This window comes from Eubalaena glacialis, chromosome 3, assembly GCF_028564815.1.
Source record: "Eubalaena glacialis isolate mEubGla1 chromosome 3, mEubGla1.1.hap2.+ XY, whole genome shotgun sequence".
NCBI classification, from domain to species: domain Eukaryota; kingdom Metazoa; phylum Chordata; class Mammalia; order Artiodactyla; family Balaenidae; genus Eubalaena; species Eubalaena glacialis.
Genome location: NC_083718.1, coordinates 99,101,948 through 99,117,542, shown reverse-complemented (window position 1 = coordinate 99,117,542; position 15,595 = coordinate 99,101,948). Strand labels below are relative to the sequence as shown.

Below are 15,595 nucleotides of genomic sequence, written 5' to 3'. Positions count from 1 at the left end.
ACGTTCTTAATAAGAGATACTGAAAGTGGAGTTTTCTTAACACAGCCTTAAGCCTGTAAAAACCTTTAAAGTTCATTTCAGTGGAGAAATATCTATTTGAGAAATAATCCGATTAAATTCATCAGATTAGTTAGCCGAGAGAGATTATAGTCTTAGTATTTTTGTAAAGCACAAACAGACCTATTTTTCAGTTAACTTGACGCGAAGAGGAAGGGAATGGAAATAAAACTTAGCCTTCCTAGTGTCTTTGGAATGTAGTTGCTTGAAACTGAGCAAAGGTGCCACCCAACTTTCCCGGGAACCAGCGATTCTGCAGTCAACACAAGTATGCTTTTTTAACAGCTGGGAACGCCAGAATTGTGACACAGCCTCAAGAACTGAGGCTGCCTTGTTCAGACTTTCACACGGGTCCCTCTGTTCCTTTCATAGAGCCCTCTTTTTCTTAAACATCCCGCAAATGCCGCTGGGGCACTCATTCTCCGGGCCGGAACCAAGCCTTCAGGACCGGCGGCACTTGCTTGGGCTTCCCATCTTTTAAAATGCTCTGCGCCAGACGCCGTCTGAAGGACGCTTTCTGGACGATATTTATCGCCCACCCTTCAGCGTCTGAAGAAGAAACAGGAGGGCAGGAAAGCAACTTCAACTTGGTGGTTGAGGACAGACGCCGGGGCCGCGGAGGGACTAAGAGCGCCAAAGTCCCGCTCAAGCCGATACGCAGTCCCCAGCCCACCCCAGACGGCGGAGGCAGCGCGCCGATGGCCCCGCCCCGCCTCGCCTCCCGCGCTGGCCATTGGCGTGTCCGAAAGACGCGGGGCGTTGTCGGTTTGAATGGGAGCGCCTGGAGCTGTGGGGCGCGGGCGCAGGCGCAGAGGAGGGGCGCGGCAGCGGGCGGGCGGCGCTGCGGGACCCCTGTGTGGCGGCCGAGTGGCCGGGAGGCGAGGAGAGCCTCGAGTTCTGACCCACGTGACCTGTGGGGGCGGGGAGGGTTGTTGCGCGCCGGCCTCCCGCTGTGCCTCTGCCTGGGGACCCGCCGGGGGAAGGGCCGCGGCCACCCGCGCGTAGCCCGGGTGGCCCCTGCTGCAGCTTCGCCGCGCGCGCCGCGCTCCCCAGACTCGCCGGCCCCCGCGAGGTGAGTTCGCAGGGGAGTTTGTGGGCGCCCCGCGGAGGGAGGTGACAGGGAGGGGGCGTGTGTGTGAGTGGGGGGCGGGCTCCTTTGTTCGGGGCGGGAGGTGCCCGGGGTGGTCGCGGGGGCGGGCGTCGAGAAACCTGAAGCTCGGGGTGAGCAGCAGCCCGCTCCGGGTCGAGCAGTCGGGTGCTTTCAGGTTGGAGATTTAAAAAGAAGAGTACATTCCAAGAGCTTCATTCCCTAGTTTTTTTAAAAATAAAAAGTACAGTAGGATACAACGACTTCTTACGTATTCGGAGTGTAACAAACATTAAAAACTCGAAACCCTGTGGAATTAAATCCGAGGCGGGTCGCGTTCACTTGTAGTCGTGGGTTTGGTGTCTAAAGCGGGCAGTCTTTTTCAGACACCTGTGTTTACCACATTGACATTCATGGACTTTGGGGAAACCAACCTGTCGACTTACCGTAGAAATTGATAGTTGCTGCAAAAAGTTTTAGTAAGCATAGAATGTCAAGAAAGCGCTTTCCTGAAAATCTATAGAATATCTTCGAATACTAAAAAGTGGAAAACCTATAATTTCCTTGTATTGATGGTAACCAGTTAGCTCATTTTACCTGGTATCATTTGAACTCTTAAAGAAAACGAGTAAGGATGGAAATTCTATTTGCCTTAATGCATAATTTAACCCTCCCGTGGAGTTGAACGAAGTAGATTCTTGGCTTTCCTTTCAGTCGGCTTGTATTGGAGTCGCTGGTGGCGTGTGTGGGAAGCTGAATTTTCAAGTTGCCACTTTAGAAGGGTGCACGGAAGATTTCTGGCTTGATAATCACCAGTGTGATCACCTCTGACAAATACCACTTTTGCTTGGCTTGTCATTATTCAAGAAGCAGCTTTGGTTGATCGTTTAGAAGTCAGTAAGCAGCATTAAAAAGGGGCAGATCGCTGTTGGTTGACCTGTGTGTGTGAGCGTGTGTAGGTGGGGACTCAGGGGAGGAGGAAGAGTCTCATACCTACTCTTCTTTACACCCTACCATGGATTCCTTCTGGCAAGCTCTTTCTCAGGCCATTATTTATAATATGAGGAATGGAGCAGATACAGAGTAAAAAGTTGTGTGTTATTGTTTTAGAGGCATTCCCTCCAAATCCTCTTTGGCTAGATAAGCTGTTTAGTTGTATTTCCTTCTGTTATTAAATCAGACATGCTGTGTTACAAATATTATATTTTAATATAAATCTCAGACTTGGTACTAGGCTAATTAAAACAAAGATAGGTTATAGTAGTTTTTTAAATGGCCTTGTTCTTAAGCATAAAATGTTTCTAAGATTTACCTAAAAGATAAAAATTCTGTAATTACTTCTCTGGAATTTTAAAATTGAAAACCTGACAAAGATTTAGACTAGTGTTCTAAATCTATTCTAATAGACGTTATTTTTTATAATAACAATGGCAATTATCAGTATTACTACTCTATTGAGTACTTTTAAGTACCAGAGCCAGGCACTGAAGTGCTTTTTATAAATCATATCTCTAATCATCATGACACATGTTGGATAAGTATCATTACGCCAGACCAACACTGAGAGTTTAACTAGCTCAAGATCGTATAACTAATAAGTCACCGTGCTGAGATTCAAACCATGGCCTGGTCCCAAAGCACATACTGTATTGCTTCTGTGTTTGTTTAAATCTCCTCCAGGTCTCTGGATTCCATTTGTAAAGACATAATCCTACTTTTAAGATGCCTGTATGTGCTCTGTTTTGCTGTGAACTGTGCAGAAATATTTCAACCCTTCTTTTAGGACAGCTATTTTCCTTTCAATGCTTTATAAGTCAAATAACATTTTCAGTGTCCTTTTAATCATCTTTATAAAAACAGTAAAAATATGAGTAAGACTTTCCTAAGTTATTTATGTGACTATGAATATACTCTTTACTTTGGAGCAGAAATGTATTAAAGTCTGGTTTTCTCACTACCATAGGATTCTTTGCTGCTTCATAGTTCTTATCTTCTTCCCAGGCAAGAAATCAAAAAAATTTGTTGGACATCGATTATGTGCAAAGCAATTTGCTTGGTGTTGTGAGACAGCGGAGAGAAAGCTTCCTTTTCAGTAATAGTTTCTGGAGTCTTTGCAGTAACTTCCTTCTGTCCTGCTCTATCTGTTGCTGCCAGTTTATCTTCCTAACACAGATCCAGCTTTGCTATTCCTTTGTTGAAAAAATTACAAAGTTTCTCATCATATAAATACAAGGCCAAATACTCCTTCAGCCACGTACATATTCAGTGTCCCTCACAATTTAGCACCTTCTTAGACTTCTCTTTTACTACTGCTAACCCAGTGTGCTCATCCTGGCACACTTTATCTGTGATCCCACCTCCTTACTTTTGCTTGAGCATTCCCCATGACTGGAACGCCTTTTCTGGATTTGCCTAATAACGTTTACCCATCCTTCAAGGTGCAATACAGATTTCCTTGCTTCCAAAAAGCTTTCCCTAGTCCTTTTTACTTAGAATTATTCTTCCCATATCATCTCGTAATGTCACTGAATTGAACAGAAACATTTTTACACTTAATTGTGACAACTTTCAGAAGGAAAAAAGTTATATTTTCCTATGAAGAATTCTGAATTCAAACTCTCTAGGAATTCTTTTTAGGCATTTATAATCATTTTGCATTTGGGATTTATTTCTCCTTAAAAATGTGTTTGAAACCAATTTTGCCATTTCATAGTTCTTCTGTTAAGAGAAATGATTTATTGTCATTTACTAACTCAAGAACAATGCTCAGGAAAAGGGACCACTTCTTTTCTCCTTCACTGTTTAGTTTTTCATACATATATTAATTGATTTAAGCTGATGGCTGACCATCATTGGTAGTAATAAAGGGCTTTTGGTCATATTTCCTGGTGACTTGGTGATGAGTTTTGCTCAAAGTAGTGTTCTCCCCATTGTTTACTAATAAGTATGTCTCTTTTTTTTTTTCTGACATAGTAATGTCCTCATAAGATGATGTTTATTTTGCATTTACTTCTTTGAGCTCCTATTAATTGCATCATGTTTGTCCGATAATTTGTTTATTTATTAACAAAAGATTACAGATTGGAAAGGGCAAAGATTCATGTATATATTTAGGTTTGGTTTTTGTCTTTTTTTTTTTAAGAAATTGGGCTTAGTGTGAATCATAAGTGTTTTTGGATTGCAGACATTTTCTTGTGATCACCTGGCCTTATAACCTGAGTAGTCATTTGGAATGTACTGAAAATACAATTGGGGTTGATTGAATTTTTAAAAAAATTATCATTGTGTCTTCTGTAACCTTGATATTAAAATACTGCTATGTGTCCAATTTTATGTGTTTACAGTAATTAACTAAAAATCATTTATGTGTCTAGTTGAAACTCTTCCAAAAGGTTATTAATTTTACTAATGGATTAAAAGTACAATATACTTTAAATTGTTTTATAGGAGGGAAAATTAACATTATTTGTAGACTCTGGGCTTCAGTTTGAGGAAAAATAAAAACAAGTAATAAGGAGAAAAATACTAATTTTATTCTAATGAACATATATAAGACTTTTCTCCTTTAGTTGGACATACTTATATTCTTAAATATAAATAAGTAATCTTGTTGAAATAGGATTTTTGATTCATTAACTGCTTTGCAGGGAAAAATGGTAACCAAGATTAGAGCTGTTGCATAAAAGAATCTTCCTTTTGTTCTTGAAATTTTTAAGCAACTGTTTCATCCTCTATTAAATTATTGTAATCACTAAGGACTGTAATTTCAGAACAGCAGTTTTAATGATTAGCATAGTCACTGGCATAATTCAGATTGGCTCCATGTTAATCTAAAAATAGCTCCCCTTTCTAGTTTATCACCCCCTTCCCCCAGGAAAATATTCAGTATTCAACTTCTTTCTGATTTATCACAGGCTGCCAAACCTTAAGACACTAAGAGGCTGCCTGTGCAGTAATGATTATATCTGTAGTGCTTCGTGTAGAGACGGTTGGAAACTACTGTTGAACTACAGACTTTCAGCCTATCTCATAAGTAGACTCATACGCTTGGTCCTTTCTCACCGTTAAACAACAATGCTAAGATGAAGGCTTGAAATATTCAAATCCCTTTCTTCTAGGTTACATTTTGTTTTAGTATTTATCTAATTTGAAATTTCATATATGGTGTTTATCAGTGTTTTGTTTATCCAGAGAACATATTCTTTGAAGTCCTTTTAGCTTTATGTGATGGATAAAAATATAAATGCTCTTCACCAAAAAAGGAAGTTTATATATAGTTGTTTAGAATGGTGAGCTTTTAGGTGTAAACCTTGGAAAAAACGAAAAGGAATTCTTGTTTTATATTACTAAAATTGTTTTTGGATTATACAACTTTGAAATAGTTGCATTCATTGTTTTACCTTTTTAATGTCCACAGCTCTAGACCTGAATTTCTTGTTTTCTAATCTGCCAAGAATAAATATGAGAGTTTAAAATCAATAGTGCTTTTACTTTGCATGTATTTGCTGTTTTTCAGAATGACCCATGAGGTTTAATTTCAAATATACATGGGAACCCTTCTGACTGGTGATGTGCCTTTAAGATACAGATTTACTTGGAATCTAGAACCATTATTCTAATCTATTCATTGAATTTATTCTATTTATTTAGCTGATCAGTAGTCACAGTTTATTAGAAAGTTTTTATAATGAAATATGTATTTATTTAACAGTTACACTGTTAGTTACACTTGTTTTTTAACCTAACTTGGCCTAACATCTTACAGACTTATATTTATTGTTGCAGACTTAAAGGTTAGCAATAAATTGAGACGTAACCTTAATTGGAGCACATACTTCAGGATTATATATTTGCTAAAGGAAAACTTTACTGATACAGTTTTTATAGCATACTCTGTGGCAAATTCTCATTTCTCCAGAATGATAGAGAATAGAATCATCTGCTTTACTATGTACTATGATTGTTTATTTTATTAATTTCAGATTGTGTAAAGTAATTTACATTTGATATATACAATTATCAGTTAACATGAAAACTATGTCCAACACTATAGATAGATATAGATAGATACACACATGCGTATAATCTTGAGTTCACAGTATTATGTGAGTTTGATTATATTATTGGTTTAGAAATTTAGTATGTTGAGTAAAGAATCAGACCTTTTTGCATTGCTGTATTTTTTTTTCTCCCATTGCAATTTCTCCTTAATTTTGCCACTGACTCATCACAGTTTTTTTTTGTTTTTTTTTTAAATTAATTAATTAATTTATTTATGGCTGTGTTGGGTCTTCGTTTCTGTGCGAGGGCTTTCTCTAGTTGCGGCAAGCGGGGGCCACTCTTCATCGCGGTGCACGGGCCTCTCACTATCGCGGCCTCTCTTGTTGCGGAGCACGAGCTCCAGACGCGCAGGCTCAGTAGTTGTGGCTCACGGGCCTAGTTGCTCCGCGGCATGTGGGATCTTCCCAGACCAGGGCTCGAACCCGTGTCCCCTGCATTGGCAGGCAGATTCTCAACCACTGCGCCACCAGGGAAGCCCCCACAGTTTTTAACATTGGAATCTCATTGGTACTTTAAAATTTTTTAGTTTTAAAGATGTACAAAATTAAGAATTAGTCACTCATTCTACTTCCCCTCCCCGTCCTTCCCCATTTATCAAATTTTATCTGATATCAAATTTTCTCAAGTTATCTTTTTGTTTCTTTCAGCTATTATTTGTGAACATAGCACTTTACCAAGTATGAGTTTGATACAAATAGTCCATTTTTTTTTTCCTCTCGAAGTATCACTCTTGAAATCCAATTTGTCAGTTACTGTGCATATTGCTGCTGTTCCATCTGTCCTCAAAATTGGAAATCTTGTAAGCTCTCTGTCACTGCTTGACCTTTGCCTCTCACCTAGCCAGTGGGCATTGTTTTCATTTTTTGTAGGTACTCTTAGCTAGATGACTTAATCAAGTACCCAGTCGTACTTGATCCTGACTTCCCTTGCTTTAGGCACTAATTTCCCACATCAGTCGTATATTCTAATGTCAAAATAATTTTTCTTGCCTTTGGCTCCTCAACACCTGCTACACTAAAATCAAGCTCTGAACTCTATGTTGGACTTTGCTTACTACACCCTTTGCTTTTTCTTACACTCTTCATATTCTTCTATGTAAACTTCCTGCTTTTACCTTCCTACTCCTGATTTTACATGTATCGTTCCTTATACCTGCCACCTTGTTTGCACTGTAGCTTCCAGATAAAATGTAATTAGAAATACATGTTTGGATTAGGTGACAAGCCATATTTAGACCATCTACAAATAAATTAGTGTCTGCTTACTGATACATAATTTGACAGAAAATAACCAGTTTACCTAGGGTAGTTACCTGAGTTTATAAGTGGATGTTTTGGCATCCTACTTTGCTACCCCCATTAATACTATGATGTGTATTTGTTACTCTAACCTGTACCCTGAATTCTAATGTGAAAGAACTTTAGTTTAAATGTGTTCTTCATTCTTTCTCAGTATTTATCCCAGTTCCAATTTATAAAGAGCTCCTGTATCTGATTTGAAACATTACAGCTGAAGGGATTTGGAGAATTTGAGCATTGTACCTTAGAGGGAATTATTAGGATAAGAGGAGTTTAAAGAATTTAGATTATCAAACCTGGAGGCAAGAAAAGTAAGTTATATTTATTATCTGATGGGTGTTACCACTTTATACAGACACTTAAATGAAAGAATCAGACCAAAAGTTATTGGCATTTAAGTTGCAGTCAGGAGTAGATAGTTTAGATTAATTGAAAGAAGGACAAAAGATACACAGTTGACTCTTGAACAATGTGGAGGTTAGGGGCTCTGACCCCCTGGGCAGTGGGAAATCCATGAATAATTTTACAGTTGTTCCCCCATATCCGTGGTTCCGCATCTGCAGTTTCAACCATGTGGATTGTGTAGTACTGTAGTATCTATTTATTGAAAAAATTCCCCGTTTAAGTGGACCTTTGGAGTTCAAACCCATTCAAGGGTCAACTGTAATTGTAACTGTCTACCCCTTATTTTTCACAGTCACCTAGTTTGAAGATACTTTACTGCTAATCGAATAAAGCAGGGCTGGGATTTATTGTTTCCTTTGATTGCATACCTTGGACAGTATCTAGAAGTCCACCTAGGTGTATAACGGGAGTCTGCCTGTTTTGACCTCCTAATCAGGTAATTAGACATGAGGTGATCAGAGTTCTCTACTAGTTGATCTTTCTATATGCTTCTGTCAGTTTCTGGGATATGGAAAATAATTATTGCTTTCTCTTTATCTATGGTCAGACCAAAAGATGCTGTGAGCTAACAATTTTGTTAGCAGTGAGGTTTTTGGAGCATTGTTTGTTAAAACCTGGGAGATGCTATTAAGGGCATATGTGTTTCTTGCAAATTATTAGTTGTAAGTCTTAATGGAGGTTGGAGGTTAAACTTGATAACTTCTTAATATTCTTTCAAACCTATAATTTCCATTCCATTTCCTGGTCCTGTCATTAAATTTTATTATCTTAATTATTTTTAAATATTAAAAATAATTTAATATTTGTTGTAAATTTTATTAGTGTTATCTAGTAATATGTAAACTATATGTTAAATATGAAGTGGGTTTGTTAACTCCATGTGGAGCATGAATGAACACGTTAGTAAATTGGTTAGAGAGTTTTTGCAACATGAATCATTGAATCAAGAATTGCTTGTTTGGGACTTCCCTGGTGACACAGTGGTTAAGAATCTGCCTGCCAATGCAGGGGACACAGGTTCGATTCCTGGTCCGGGAAGATCCCACATGCCACAGAGCAACTAAGCCCATGCACCACTGAGTCTGCCCTCTAAAGCCCACAAGCCACAACTGCTGAGCCCATGTGCTGCAACTACTGAAGCCCGCATGCCTAGAGCCCGTTCTCTGCAACAAGAGAAGCCACCACAGTGAGAAGCCCATGCACCGCAATGTATAGTAGCCCCTGCTCGCCACAACTAGAGAAAAGCCCATGCGCGGCAACGAAGACCCAACACAGACAAAAATGAAATTAAAATAAAAAAAAAAAAAGTTAAAAAAAAAAAAAGAATTGCTTGTTTGTTCAGTGAATAATTGTAAGGTAAGAAATGCTACTTAGGGACTTCCCTGGTGGCATGGTGGTTAAGAATCCACCTGCCAATGCAGGGGACACAGGTTCTATCCCTGGTCTGGGAAGATCCCACATGGGCAGAGCAACTAAGCCCGTGCGCCACAGCTACTGAGCCTGTGCGCTAGAGCCCACGAGCCACAACTACTGAGCCCAAGTGCCACAACTACTGAGCCCGAGTGCCACAACTACTGAAGCATATGTGCCTAGAGCCTGTGCTCTGAAGCAAGAGAAGACCCTGAAATGAGAAGCCCGTGCACCACAACGAAGAGTAGCCCCCACTCTCCGCAACTAGAGAAAGCCCACACGCAGCAATGAAGACCCAATGACAAAGACCCAACACAGCCAAAAATAAATAAATAAATTTATTTTTTTTAAAAATGCTACCTAATTGTTATAGAGATTGAAATTTAAGAGTGATTTTTGTTGGGGGGGGGATACTCTTCCTTTGAAGATAGTAAAGCCGTATTATAAATTGTCTTTGGTAAAATGGTGAATTGTGTTCTCTGTTTTCTTGCTTATTTAAAAAGTTTTTTTAGTGGTTCTGTATGCAGTCCTAATCAAGTAAGGTATTTTGCAGCTCCATGTATGTACATTTGTTAATTAAATGCTTACATTTTAATAAGTATGAAGTTAACATTTTTTTAATGATTGGTGAATTTGGGGATTTCATTATGATCTCATGGCTGGAAAAATATTTCAATTAAATTATAATTTAACTTAATTCTAAGTTAAGTTAATTCTAATGCCTCACCTTCTGCCCCGTAGTATAAATAACAACCTAAACCTCAAAGTGGTAGTGGAAGACAGTTTAATTGACAGTGTAGCTGTTGTGTAATTTAGATGCACTTTGGAGCTATTGCTATGAATATCTACACTAATTCCCTTAATGTTTTTTATTAAGGAAAAAAAGTACAGTGGAATTCTGAACAAAAGGAAAAGAGAAGATTTGTTGGATTAATAACTGCTACCTACCTTTTCATCTTTTCTTAAGACGCTGCTTCCTCTGTTGGCCAAGAGAGAGGATAAGAGGAATAATATTTTGTATTTCTTATGTGCCAAACTGGTATTAATATGAAAACCTCATTCCCTCTAGGAAGCTTGTCAGTGTTCCCAAGGCTAATCCTTTCCACCTTCCTCCTCCTGCTCTGTTCCGTACTAACCTCTCTCTAACTATACTTAATTAACAAAGCAGCAGGAGTGTATTATTTAGAGTCTAATTTATAGCTGAAATACTTAAAAGGATGTGGAAGAGGAATTAGGCTCTATTGGATGGCAGCAGAAGGGAGAAATGGGTAGAAATGGAAAGATTGCTCAAAGTGTGGAACAACTGTCTAAAAGGACTATTCAAAATTAAGATTAGCTGCCTTGTAACCTTTCTGGGAGTGTTGTAGTAGTATGTTGGACTAACTGACCTATGGGGTTGTTTATAATGCTGGATTCCAGGAATGAATGAATGAATAAATAAATAAATAAATTTTATTTATATAAGCACATATATCTTAATTTTACCTTATTTGTCTCTCTTAACTGTTACCTTAAAGGTTATAGTTTACTTTCCTCTTTGATTCCATTGTTGACCCATTGGTTTTTTAGTAGCATGTGTTTAGTCTCCATGTAATCATTTTTTTCTCATTTCCTTTTCTGTGGTTGATTTCTAATTTCATGCCATTGTGGTCAGAAAAGATGCTTGAGATAATTTCTATACTCTTAAATTTGTTGAGGATTTTTTTTGTGCCCTAGTATGTGGTCACTGCTAGAGTATGTTCCATGTGCACTTGAAAAGAATGTGTATTCAAGTTTTTTTGGATGTAATATCCTGAAATTATCAATTAAGTCTAACTGTTCTGTTGTATCATTGAGTATCTCTGTTGCCTTATTGATTCTCTGTCTGGAAGATCTGTCTATTGATGTGAGTGGGGTGTTAAAGTCTCCTACTATTATTGTATTCCTATCAATTTCTCCCTTTATGTCTGTTAATATTTGCTTTATGTATTTGGGTGCTCCTATATTAGGTGCGTATATGTTGACAAGTGTAAAATCCTCTTCTTGTATTGATCTTTTATCATTATATAGTGTCCTTCTTTATCTTTCTTTATGGCTTTGTTTTAAAGTCTATTTTGTCTGATATAAGTATTGTGACCCCCACTTTCTTGTCATTTCCATTTGCATGAAATATCTTTTCCATTCCCTCACTTTCAATCTATAAGTGTCCTTTGCCCTAAAGTGGGTCTCTTGTAGGCAGCACATTGTACACTCTTGTTTTTTTAATCCAGTCTGCCACTCTGTGTCTTTTGACTGGAGCATTTACTCCATTGACATTTAAGGTAATTATTGATAGATATGTATTTATTGCCATTTTAAACCTTGTTTTCCCATTGATTTTATATTTCTTCTTTGTCCCTTTTTCTTTTTCCTTTTGTGTTTTGGTGATTTTCTTTTGTATTATACTTATGTTCTCTTCTTTTTGGTTTTTGTGAATCTGTTGTATGTTTTTGATTTGTGGTTACCCTGTTTTTCAAGTATGTTAACCCCTTCCTATATCTAATTGCCTTAGACTGGTAGTCATATAGGCTCAAACACATTCTAGGAGAAAAAAAATCTACATTTTCTTACTCTCCTCCCCCACATTTTATGATTTTTTTTTAAATATTTAATTAATTTATTTATTTATTTTATTTTTGGCTGTGTTGGGTCCTCGTTTCTGTGCGAGGGCCTTCTCCAGTTGTGGCAAGCGGGGGCCACTCTTCATTGTGGTGCGCGGGCCTCTCACCGTCGCAGCCTCTCCCGTTGCAGAGCACAGGCTCCAGACGTGCAGGCTCAGTAATTGTGGCCCACGGGCCCAGCCGCTCTGCGGCATATGGGACCCTCCCAGACCAGGGCTCGAACCCGTGTCCCCTGCACCGGCAGGCAGACTCTCAACCACTGCGCACCAGGGAAGCCCACATTTTATGATTTTGATGTCCTCTTTCACAACTTCATGTTCATCCTTTTGCTGCTCATTGTGGTTATCATCACTTTCACAGAAAATTTTTTGATTTTTTTTTTTAATCTGTGTACTGGCTTATTTAAGTGATTTATTTTCCAATTGTGATTTTCTCTTTCCTATAGATTCTTACTTCTTTTCTATTTAGAGAAGACCTTTTAATATTGCCTTTAGTTTAGGTTTAGTATTGCTGTATTCTTTTATTTTTGCTTGTCTGAGAAGTTCTTTATCTCTCCTTCTATTCTAAATGATAATCTTGCTGGGTAGAGTATCCTAGGTTGCAGATTTTTCCCTTTTAGGACTTTGACTATATCTTGCCACTCCCTTCTGGCCTGCAGTGCTTCTGTAGAGAAATTAGCTGATAGCCTTATGGGGGTTCCTTTGTAATTAACTCTTTGTTTATCTCTGCTGCCTTTAGAATCCTCTCTTTATTCTTAACTTTTGCAATTTTTATTATAATATGTCTTGGTGTAGGTCTGTTTGGGTTTATCTTGCCTGGGACCCTCTGTACTCCCTGTACCTGGATATCTGTTTCCTTCTTTAGGTTTGGAAAGTTTTCAACCGTAGTTTCTTCAAATAACATTTTCGATCTTCTTTTCTCTTTCTTCCTCTTCTGGCATCCCTATTATGCGTAGGTTGGCATGCTTTATATTATCCCATAGGTCTCTTATATTGCTTTCATTTTTTTTTCATTTGACTTTCTGTCTGCTGTCCTGATTGGGTGATTTCCATTATTCTATCTTCCAGGTCACTTATTCATTCTTCTGCATTATTCAATCTGCTCTTCATTGCCTTTAGCTTAGCTTTCGTCTCTGCAAATGAGTTTTCTAATTTTTCTTGGTTCCTCTTTATAGTTTCTAGTTCCGTTTTACAATACTCTGCATTTCTGTTGATAGCCTTTCTTAATTCCTTCAGTATTTCCATTAGCTCCGTTTTGAAATCAGTGTCTGTTAGACTGAAGAGGTCTGCTTCATTTTCTTCCAGGGGAATGCTCTTGGTCTTTTAACTGGGAGTGGTTCCTCTGCTTCTTCATTTTGCTTATATTTCTCTTACTCTGTGAGTTTAGGAGAAACAGTTACCTACTGCGGTCTCGGAGGGCTGTTTATATATGGGGGTGTCTCTGTGTTGCTTGTGTGGGTTTAATATATTTGGTGCGTGGGCTGTTTTAGTATGGATGTCTGTCGCCTCTTTCCTCAGCATGTGCTGGTTGTCATCCCGTTGATAGAGGGTGTGCCCATGCAGTGGCAGGTGCCCCGTCCTGGGGTCCTCGGTGGTGGCGGTGGCGGCTCAGGCACGCCCCTGGAGCACGCGATGGCAGCAGAGGCGGCTTGCAACCACTCTTGGATTTCGGGCAGGCGGTTGTGGGGACCTGTGACCACTCCTGGGGTCCGGGAGGGAGGAGGTGGGGACCCAGGACCACTCCTGGGGTCCGGGAGGGCAGCAGGGGGGGTCCCGCGACCACTCCTGTAGAGGTTATAGTTTATATATGATGGTCTGTTGTTTCTCTGTGGTGTATCTGGATATTGATTCATTTTTATTTGTCCTGCTTAGGACTTAGTATGCTTCTTCAATCTGCTAATTAATGTCTGTCTTTGATTCTGAAAAATTCTCAGTGTTTATCACTGAAGATTTTGCCTTTTTCTGTTTTTCTTTTTGGTGCTCTAGTTAGACCTCTGTTAGAGCCTTTCATTTTTGTCTTCCTTTTCTCTGAAATGCTCTTTAGTATTTTTCATCTCTATCTATTTGTGTATGTCTGGGTAAACTCTTCAGATATTCTTCCAGTTCACTCATTCTGTCTTTAGTTTATCTGCTGTCCTGTTTAACCAGTAATTTGAGTTACTAGTTTCAATGTACATAGCAAAACTTTTAATAGTAGCAAAAAAAAATCTGAAAAACTACAAGCCAAATGCCCATCAACAGCAGAATGAAAAATACATTTGGTATACAATGGAATGTGATACAGCAATAAAACATGCAGATTGTAGCTATGTACGACAAGCGAGGTGAATCTCAGAAACATAATGTTGAACAAAACCATACAAAACTAAACAATATATAATTTAAACCTATACAGACAGTTGTGGCAAAGTTATAAAGAGAAGCAAGGAAATAATGAACACAATTCAGTTTAGAGATCACCTTAGATGGGTTAGGTTGCAGCATCTGGGAGACTTCAAAGGCAGTGCTAATGTTCTTTATCTTAAAGTGGGTGCTATTGTGTCATTCTACCATACACATATTTCCTAAATTTCTTTTGTACTTACTCAGTGAAAACATTTAAAAATCCTCAAAGATTTTAAATAGGATGTGCATTGAGAACGAATATAAGTGTAATATAATTATCAGCACAAACATCTTCTTTGAAGAAATATGTTTACAGAGTTTAGGATTGACTTGTTCAAATGAATTATTGAAATTTCATTTTAATAGCAGTTTTTAAAATCTTAAAGTATCATAATTTTAAGATCCTAATATACATATTCTTCTATGTTTGTAATAGAAAATATTACATAAAGTTATTTATTTCAAACCAATTTAAAAAATTAAAGTACAGGTCTCAAATAAATATCATATACTCACATCCTTATTTAGAAGCCCTCTGACAATTAAGCCCTCTGCTGTTTTTCTCCCGTAATTGACATGACAGCAGTCTGTGAAGTTACCTGTGTGATTATATACAGCTTGGAAGTACTTTAGGTTATTCTTTGAAAATAAGACTTCAAGCAAAACATCTTGTATTCCTTTTGCAGAAATGTTGCTGAAGTGCTGCTGAAAGGGCCAGAGACGCAAGGATTTGGGACACATTTTGAACCTTTAAGCTGTCTGACATTGACCTCCTTTCATTATTAATAAAGAAGAAGCAGGAGCTTAGGATGTATTAACACCAACTCATTAATATACTAACCGGACAATGTTCTGCAACAACTCTACATTGTAGAACTGGATTGGCACAAAATAAAATAATTTTTTATTATACCCAGCTTATAATATGACTCGATGGAGGAAAATCTGATAAGCATGAGGGAAGACCATTCTTTTCATGTTCGTTACAGGTAAGACTACTGCTTTCTTAGTGGGTAATTTTTAATACTTATTTAAACGTGTATTTAACTCTGATCATTTCAGATTTAAATTTGAAAGTACTAAAAATATACTAGCCATAGTTAGAATCTACTTTAAGCAGTGTTTTCTTTTTGTTGTGGTTGTTATAAGTTTTTATATTCTTTCTATAGGAAAATGGTAGTAGAGACCAATTATTTACTATAGTTTGTTTATTAATGTTCTGTGGAAGAGTTTATGAATAGTTACTTTAGACTT

General features: G+C 38.1%; 1 protein-coding gene across 1 annotated transcript in view; it reads left to right on the top strand.

Moving 5' to 3' along the window:
• The first annotated feature begins 15,271 nt into the window (after window positions 1-15,271).
• The window catches only part of GPSM2 (G protein signaling modulator 2), a 49,342-nt gene continuing 49,018 nt past the window's right edge, over window positions 15,272-15,595 (top strand). The window contains exon 1 of the mRNA XM_061186233.1: window positions 15,272-15,330. Coding sequence (XP_061042216.1) covers window positions 15,275-15,330 — 56 coding nt within the window. The 5' untranslated portion in view covers window positions 15,272-15,274. The remainder of the gene's footprint in view (window positions 15,331-15,595) is intronic.